Below are 9,601 nucleotides of genomic sequence, written 5' to 3' on the forward strand. Positions count from 1 at the left end.
TGTTTGTTGTTTGTTTTCACTTATATGTATAGAAGAGCTATATCAATTGTATGTGTGTGTGTGTGTGTGTGTGTGTGTGTGTGTGCGTGTGCGTCATGCAGAAAAAAAAACAAAATAGATAATATTAGAGATAGACGACTTTGAGTTAGATAGATATAGTAAAGAGATATATAAAAAAGAAAATCACATTAACTGGTAAAGAAAGAAACAATAAATTTTCCACTTACCTGTAGAGAGCAGACATATTTGACAGGGATTTTATCTAGGCGATGAGATGATAAAGTAAGTGGTGGGTATGGGGGGGAAGAGGAAGGGAAGAAACAGGCGAGCCTTTGGCAACTGTTAAATGCTGACATCTATTGATTTTGACAATAAAATGTATGCGTAAGGTCATAGAAGGGGGAGAACAATACGCACTCTCTCTCTCTCTCTCCCTCTCTGTGATTTTCAAAAGGATGAAGGGCATGAAACTTTATTTGATTGTTTATTCCCCTTCACACAAACACACAGACACTTTGCCCCTTTTAGTTAAATTTCAGTATAACAAAACAGATGTATATATATATATATGTATACCTCTGTATGTGTGTGTGTGTGCATCCTGTTACCAGAATTCACAATTCACAGAACCAGAATCAGAATCAGAACCAAATGTCACGTTTCGTTTTTATTTCAATTTGCCATGTTAAAGGCGAGGCAAGCGAGAAGAGCGCCACAACAAATCCGATTTTGAACTCAATCAAGCATGTTGAGCACTGGCTAACAGTTACGTCTTTGACCCCCGTCCCACTGCATACCCCTTTAACATTAAGCCCCTCGCCCTGCCCCGTTAGGCCTACCGCATAACATTCAGCATTCGCTTATCCTCTTCATTGCTGGCTGCCTCCGTACGGTGGTCTAATAACCAAAGATAAAGTGTCACTTCATTTCATTCTATACAATTGTGAGCAATAAACATCTTTAGAGACCCACTGTGCGTGAATGTATGCCATCATGTGTATGTAAGTTAGTTAGTTTGTATGTGTGTGTGTGTGCCCATGACAATGGCATTGGACTTGGATTCTTGGCCAAGCTGAATTTGCTTGGTTGTGGGCGCAACGTGAATTGCATTTAATTCGATTAACGCTCTCTCTCTCTCTCTCTCTTCCCTTTCAATTGTCAGAATGTATCAGAGCAATGTACAACAAATGACTGATATATATATTTTTGGTCTTACTTGTGTCCAGTGTCAAGTCATCAACATTCTCCATTCCCATGCAGCTCATCAATTATGCGGCCAGAGAAATGCAATTGCAATTGCAATTGCAATTCCAATTGCAAAATTGCATATACCTTCATTTGGTTCGATGCCTCACCACAGTCACAGTGCATCAGAGCAAGGTGAAGCCTTGCCACAGATGGCAAAACAATTTGCCTAAACCAAAGTGCAACTGAATAAATCGAAATCATTTTTATAACAAGTTTTATTTGATTTGATTTTCATATTTCCATCATTTTCTTTATTTGCTCTTCTTCAAACGCTTGTCGTTTCGTTTCGTTTTATGTCGTTTTGTTTTATAGTGGCCAAGAAAATTGTATAAAAATATCTGCCATTTCGATTACCTTCAAATTAAGTTTTTTTCCATCTTTTTGCTCTGTGGCAAAAAAGTTAAAAATCGATACACTCTACATACCAATTCAAAGCAATATATATATATATATATTGTTTATCCGACTGGCAGTTGCAATTTTGTGGCAAAATGTTTTCTTTGCATAAACTAGAAGACATTGGGTGAATATCTACTATAATTTTTACATCAGATATCAGCCACAGGGGGATAACTTTTGAAATATTGTGGCCAAATGAATTCTATGCTTTATCACGTATACGTGATGTTGTCCTTAAGAAAGTGTTTGTCAAAGGGGTAAAATTGCATGCACTTAAAGAAACTTCAATGACAGATCGTGAACTTGCTTGAACAACATGACGTATACGTTATTTAAACATCTTATAGCATTACTACACAGATTAAATCACAAATATTTTACAATCTGAACTACTTTTTTATGTTTGAATCATAGAGTACATTCTTCTTATGAGTTGTTTCCACTGTTATGTTAGATGGCCACATATTCAAACCAACCAAACAAACTACACACAACACAAAGAGTCGAAAGGGAATGAAACAAAAATTTGTTTTTATTATGGCACATACTATGAAATAGCTGTATTTGGACCATATTCAATGAATGGAATGCGAATGCCATGAAAGCCGCTTAGAGAATCAGCCAGACTATGACGAGGGAGAGAGAGAGAGAGAGAGAGAGAGAGAGGCTGGTCTGTGTCGGAACGGGGAGGGGGGGGTGTCAACATTGTCAGGCAGCTGGCAAAATGCTGCAAAATGCATGTTTGTAGGTATGTAAAGCAACGATTTTACTAGCAAATCTCTGCTCTTTATTCTTGCTTTTGCTGTCCCTACTTCTCTCTCCTCTCATATATATAAATATTTTTAGTTTTTTTTTCTTTTACGGCACATAATCAAATGGTTGGATTTGGCATTTTAATGAGCTTGTTTCACATGAGCAACACAAACCACATGAAAATAAAATGCAATTTTCCAAACACACATACACACAAACACATTCGCTCATACACATGTAAAGCCAAAAAAAAAAAAAAAAGAAAATAAAGCCAACCAACAAAGAGCAGATTGAACGCCAAGCAAAATAGCGCCATAATGTATGCTATGAAATTTATGTGCACATTTCATTGGCCCCTAAATATAAACTAGAACGTCGGAAAACGAAACGAAAGCGGAAAGTGGTAATGGCAAGCCACAACGAAAAGGAAAACTAAAACCCAAGGGTCTTAACTTATTGCAACGTTTTAATTTGATTGAATTTCATTACCTTCATTCTGCTTGGTAATTTTTTAATTAAAATCTTGGCACTTAAATTACCCATTATATATACATACATATATTTTCTGGTTTTCCACTTGCTTCTCTTGAAAAAAAAAAAAACTTTATTTGCCAGAATGAAAGCAAAGTGGGTAGCAAAAAAAAACGAATGCTGGCAAGGATTTCAGTTTTACTACTCTTTTTCTATACCCTAGCGGAAATGAGATGCACATATCTAACTCTATAACTCTATATTATATTAAGTATTTGGTCACATCTGATTTAATAAGCAAATCTTATGTCCTTTTGGTTTTAAGATAAAGAAAACGAGATTTCAAAGTTCCAAAAGAGACTCCTCAGCTGGAAAACAGATTGGCAACATTCTTTGGAAGAGTATAAAAACTTTGGCATGGTCACAGTAAGCTTTGTTTTTAATATTTTTCCTTGTTCCATTTGCCATTGCAAATTACCATCATAGAAAAATGCTTAATTATAAACGTAATTACAAGAGGATGAGGGAGGGGGGGAAAAAAAAACTAATCTGATGTACCTTTTTTGTATGAGCATTTGTTTGAATGCTTGTCAACTTACCTTTATTATTATTATTATTCTGTTGCTTTTTTGTTTTCTTTTTCCTTGTCATATGACTAAATTGTGGTAGAATTCTTTTATTACCTTTCGTACAATACTTCTGGAGCACTGGATGGTACTTAAACTATTTGTATTTACACTTGATTCACATTCATGTGCTCACCTGATGGCGCTCACTATTGGCAGCATCCTTTTCGTTTTCATCCACAAGGTTATGTATAGTTAATACCATTTCGCACTAATCCCCAAATGAATTGAATCGAATGCGTTTATTTATTGAAATACTTAATTAACTATCGACTAGTCAATTAATTATGGATTTTGTACAAACTTTTGAATTTTATTTCCATGGCAATAAGGCTACCAATAAGCCAGGTGTTCACTTGGAATTGTAGACCATATGAAGAGCGTTAGAGTAAATAAAAAATAGATTGCTAGAAATTGAATGAAATGCAAGCGAGGCAAGCTAAAATGAAACTGACTCACAATTTCTTCGATTCCGTACAATATATACACACACAAATACACAATAAATATATATATATATATTTATCGGAGTAAACATTTCACTGCTTGTTGATTTAAGTATCTTCATAATTTATTTATAAAAATTTACTTTTTATACTTACTCTTCAGCTACTTTTAAGGTAAAACTAAAATAAAGAGGAAAATGGTGAACAGTGGAAACCAAGAAACTATGTATGTAGGTATAGCGAAAGAGAGAGAGAGATGGATAGAGAGTTCTTCCAACTATTTGCTAGAGAAAAACACTCGAAATGGAAGTGTGAAAATGAAATAAAAAAAAAAAGGCAAAAGCATAGCCAAATATTTGTCTAGCTAAAATGCAAAAGGCAATGAGAGAGCTATGCGGTATATAATATATATTAGTTTAGGTTGTTTTTGTTTTTTTTTTTTTGTTTTCTATACCCTTGCTTAAATTTATCTTATCCAATTCGTCATCCCTTTTACCATGTATGTTTGATTTTGAGCAAGATCTTTTAAATTTGGTGTGAAACTTTGAAAAAAGAATTCAATTAGACTAAACGTCTTTTTATTTTTGTTTAACTTTATGATGTATGGCTCAAATTTGAATTTGATTTACTCGAATTTAAGATCAAGATCGGACAATTCTAGATTTCATAGATCTCAAATTTGAAATGGGCTTGGCATGAATTTGGAATTCCTATTTCCTATTTCCTATTGAAACTGGTTGAGAGGTGAGAGAAAGTCAATGAAATTGCAAGGGTATAGAAACTTTGGTGTGCCAAAGTTGACTTTTTTATCGTTTACTATTTAACTTTTCCGCATTTTGGTGGGCATCACGCACTTTGCTACTTAGTTGAATTTAATAGAATAGTAAAATGTTGTATTTGTTTTCTTTTATTTTTGTCTCTGATGTTTTTTGCTGGGTTTTTGGGTTTGCTTGATGTTGTTGCTGTTTTTGTTGTTGTTGTATTGTTTTTTTATTCGATGAATTTGCGATGTTACTCACCCCAATGCGGCCCAACAGTAGGGCATCCATTTCGCCGCCATTTTGAGCAACGGGAACGGTCGTTATCACGGATATAGTTGGTTCCTGTTGGGCACTCAAATCGACCGACATTGCTTACGCTTCGTTTATTGTTTCAAGTATTATTGATATTATTGTTTTAATACTATTATTATCGTTATTGTTTCTATTATTGTAATTCACTTAGTGCTCAGTCGTCCAAAAACAAAACAAAAAACTCAAAAAAAAAAAAACACAAAATACTGCGCTTACAGAAGAAACATAAACTGCAACAATTTGTAAATAATTGCTAATGAAAGCCAAAAGTTCTTAATCAATTTATTAAATATATATTTCAATATAAGCCAAAGGCCATTCAAAGGATTTGATGAAAATATATATTAAAGTATACAATGAATAGAAATTAACTGTTTACGATTTTTGTAGTACGATTTTTTAGCATTAACTACAGTTTAAAAGCTAAAAGCATAAATCATTATACATACATTGTTTAAGCTAAATCATAATATTGATTTTATTTTATGTTTCAATTGGACCTCGATTCTCCTTGCCTGGCTAAAAGCAACTCGTTTTACACTTTTAGACTGCCATTTTAATGGTTAGAAATCTGTTTCAAGTTCTTTGTTGCCCCAATACTTATATCTTTAGGATAAGAGATAATTAGGAATATAGGGAGGACAATGCTTTTGTGTTTTATTATTATTGACTTACTACGTCCATTTTCACGTTCATTAAAGACACTCTTATTCTTGATTTTATTAATTCAGAGCTTCTTCTTTATTTCACTTAATCTCACTTGATCTCATTCATAGGTTTTTGCAACACAAAAGTCCTGATAAATAGAGCAAAACGGGGTAAATGAGCTTTATAACCTTTGATGCGTAGCAACTTTTAGTCAAATTAACTTTGACAAGCTGCCGAACACAAAAATGTCTTATTCTCTGTGGTGTTATCATCAAAATTCCATAAAGATATCACCAATTATATAAATGTATTGGCTTTTTTTTTCAAAGTACAAAAAAGTCTAAAAAATTTCCTCAGTATGCCTTAAAGTATGCAATGTATCTTTTAAAAAGTATTAAGATTATTTGAAATGTGCGTTAAATACAAAAAAAAAGGTCCCTAAACAAGACTCACTTTTTTAGCTACAAAAGCATTGTAAAATTTCTTTGTTATTTTCCAAAAAGGGAATTCTTTGACAGCTTATTGTATACTTAAGGGGGGAATTTCTCTTTATTTTACATCCCTAGATCTCTGACTTTTTCACAGAAAGACAATTTAAATGGTAAAATATTTTGCAGAATTTCATTGTCAGTTAAAAAAAATTTATTTTGATTGTAAGTGCAATTGAAATTGCTATAAGCCACATTCTAATTAAAAAATGGCATTTGGAGACTGAGTGAAAACGAGAACGAGAATGTGTGAGTCAGTGTGTTTGTGAGAGTGAGAGAGAGAGAGAGAGAGAGAGAGAGAGAGAAAGCTCGAACTCATAAGGGAAGCAATTGCACGTCTATTGTCAATAAACAGCGGAAGACATATGACAGGTGACAGGTGAATGTGGAGTGTGCTAGAGTGTGTGTGTGTGTGTGTGTGTGTGTGTGTGTGTATGTGTGTGTAGTCGTATATGCCGCGGCTGCTGTTGCTGACACATTGAAAATTTCATTTTCAAAGAATGGTTGTTATTGTAGCTCCCGGCTTGGCCCATGCGTCGTATGCGCAATTTGTAAACGCTGAAAATTGGTATTAACAGCATTACATACGCTTTACGACCAGCCATATGGGAGAGGTGGAAACAGAGAGAAGTACACAAACAGACACAGAGAGAGAGAGAGAGAGGGCGAGAGAGGGACAAAGAGAATGCGAGACCTTAGGTAGGTGACAACTAAACGACTGTGAAATTGTATTTATACATTTATGTCGCACACTGTGACAAGGGCAAGGAATGTGGCATGAAATTTGATATGCCATCAAAAGAAAAACACATATGTACATACATATACACACACGCACACGCAGGCGATAAAACGGTAATGTTATAGTACATTTAAGTATGTGACAAGTTGTTCAGAATTGTATATGAACCTATATGTATATATGTATGTACATACAAACATGTGTGTGCGTTTGTGTATATATGGCATGACTCCCCAAAGACAAGATCCAGACAGTAATATTGGCAAAAAAATGTTTCCTTGAAATTCCTTTACTTTCAAATTTTCGATATGATTAAAATTTTGACTATGCCGAATCTTCAAAATTATCACACTCTTCAAATCTGGCGTCCAAGGATAGCCAGAGATGAAAATATTTCTGGGCATTATTTTTAAAGTTTGAAGTTTTAAGCCATTTACCAACATTAGTTTTCAGTGTTAACAGCTTGAGTGGAAATAATATTGAAACAACTTTTCGATTTCCTTTGTAAATTCAAATTTATTTATTCATTTATATGAGTATAAAATGAAAAACTTTTTCCTTGTGCCAAACTTTTTATGACTGAAATTCGTATTTGGGTTTTAACTTCGTCACCTCCTTTGGCTCGCATAAAAGTAACGAGAATGACAGCATATGATGACAAAAAGTAAGAAAAAATATGTGTAAAATAAAGAACAAAATTTTACGATACATTTTGTCGCTGGATGCACATAATGAAATGAATGACAGAGAAAGCAAACACACACACAGAGAGAGAGAGAGAGAAAGAGAGAGCAAACCAGACTTCAAATTCAGAACAGACGTGTTGGTCATCCAAGAGGTCCCCAATGGGTAAAGGACATGCAATGCAAATAACGTTTTTATTTTTTTCTTTTTCTCTCTCTGTTTCTCTTTATATTGCTCTCCTGCTTTTGGCATTTGATTGGCATAATTGCCCCGTGTGGTCTGCAACAAATTGGTAAGAGGGTATTGAATGATTGTGGTCAAATGGAAAGAGTCAGTCAGTCAGTCACAAAAAGGACTTTAAGGAATTTAGTATAAACGAATGTGTTTTCGAGTTTTATTTTTGCCAGATCCAGTGGCAGGGACACATTTTCTATCTTCGTATCGTGTCACTCGAAGAAGACAACGGTGACAGGACTCATGGGATCTTCATTGAGGTGAAGCAAGCGTGTGACATTTTGGGGTGGTTGGCAGGGTGTCTAACACTAATTCAAGCCGACACATGTCGTTTGCCACGCCCACGTACGCACACGCACACACACACCGACATATTTTGCCACTTAAAGCGCGTGCTAATTTGACTTTAATTTGCATTTTAATACGCACAAAACCCACGAGGCGCATGCGTAATAAAAAAAAGGAAACAAAATTAAATCTCAGCATAAATATGCAAATCAAAAATTTACCACAAACCCTCCAAAAACGCATTGCATACATTTAATATGCAACTGAAAGTCACCGAACTGAATTGTGCCTACCTAGAAAAATGTTAAGCAAGCCAGACGCAAAAATATGACCCCTCTACCCACATCCCTTTCCGTTTACACCTCCATACCACCATACTCTACATTTCTATATTGTATAATTTACACAATATTAGAGCTATGTTAGAGGAAAGTCATTCAATTCTTCATTGACAAACTTAGAGCCAAGTGCAATAATCGTCCACTAGTTCAATATTTGACCAGTTAATCTAGGACAACAATTAAACTTGTCAATTTAATTGAAATATTTATGATTAATTTATGCATTTATTAACTATTCAATACCATGCACTTTCATTTCCGGGAGTTATTCGTAGTTATTAATCTTATTCACTTAAACTAAAGTTGAGTTGCTTAAATCATTGGTTCAAGTATGACTAATTGTTGGTTAACCGAAGGTTAAGCTAAGGTTACACACGTCTGAAGTATGCATGTTCTATTTGTATATAGTTGAGAGTTTGTTGCAACCTCTAGAAACTGGTAGCCAAATGGTTTTTGGCCACAGCCACTAACCAGGGGCAGCTCAAGCGAGAAAATTATGCATGAGCGCCTCAATGCGTTGGTAAGTGCCACGCCCCCACCATCCAGACCAACCTACAAATCTCCCCACTGTCAGATATGTATGTGCAATCGAGAAATGCTTTCAACTGTCAAGTTTCGAGGTCTTGGCATATCAAAATGCAAATAATTGACATGGACATGGTCTCTCTCTCTTTCTCTCTCTCTCTCACTTGTTGTATAGAAGTTCTGGAACCCAAAAAAAAACCGAGAGCAAACCGCACTTGTAACGTAACGAGTTTCCCTTTTTGTTCCCGTTGTTGTTCTTTTCATTCTGTTTGTATTTGTTGTTGCCCCACGGCTTTGTCCCTAGCAATGAGAATGACCGCACATCATTTCCGCCATTTGCCATTGCCTTTGCTTGTGCCTGTGCCTTAGTTGCCTTTGCCTACTTATTTTTATTTTCCCCGCCATTTCATCTCACGTTTTGTTTTTCCTGTTTTTGGGTTTTTCTTTTATTCTCTTCTTTCTTTTTTTTTTCTAATTTTCATTTGAACTTTTGCACACAAACGGAAAACGTTATGCCCAGCAGCAAAATCATGGCACGCTTCGTTAGTTACCATTTCCATCCAAACAGAGTCTCTGTCACTTCATCATCTCCCTTATCCCCCTCCCTCTTTGGCAGGGTTGATGCCATTTGGCTG

The 9,601-nt window shown here is 35.1% G+C and overlaps 1 protein-coding gene across 2 annotated transcripts in view; it reads right to left on the minus strand.

Annotated features, from left to right (window-relative positions):
* Nucleotides 1–9,601, minus strand: part of LOC6649194 (inactive dipeptidyl peptidase 10) — a 91,832-nt gene that overhangs the window by 65,608 nt on the left and 16,623 nt on the right. The window contains exon 1 of one of the 2 annotated variants that reach the window (XM_023179363.2): nucleotides 4,963–5,118. The exons of the other annotated variant lie outside the window; for it this stretch is intronic. Within the exon in view, the coding sequence (XP_023035131.1) occupies nucleotides 4,963–5,073 (111 nt within the window). The 5' untranslated portion in view covers nucleotides 5,074–5,118. Of the gene's footprint in view, nucleotides 1–4,962; nucleotides 5,119–9,601 lie in introns of those variants that run through there. 2 annotated transcript variants of the gene reach the window in all.

This window comes from Drosophila willistoni, assembly GCF_018902025.1.
Source record: "Drosophila willistoni isolate 14030-0811.24 chromosome XL unlocalized genomic scaffold, UCI_dwil_1.1 Seg141, whole genome shotgun sequence".
NCBI lineage: Eukaryota > Metazoa > Arthropoda > Insecta > Diptera > Drosophilidae > Drosophila > Drosophila willistoni.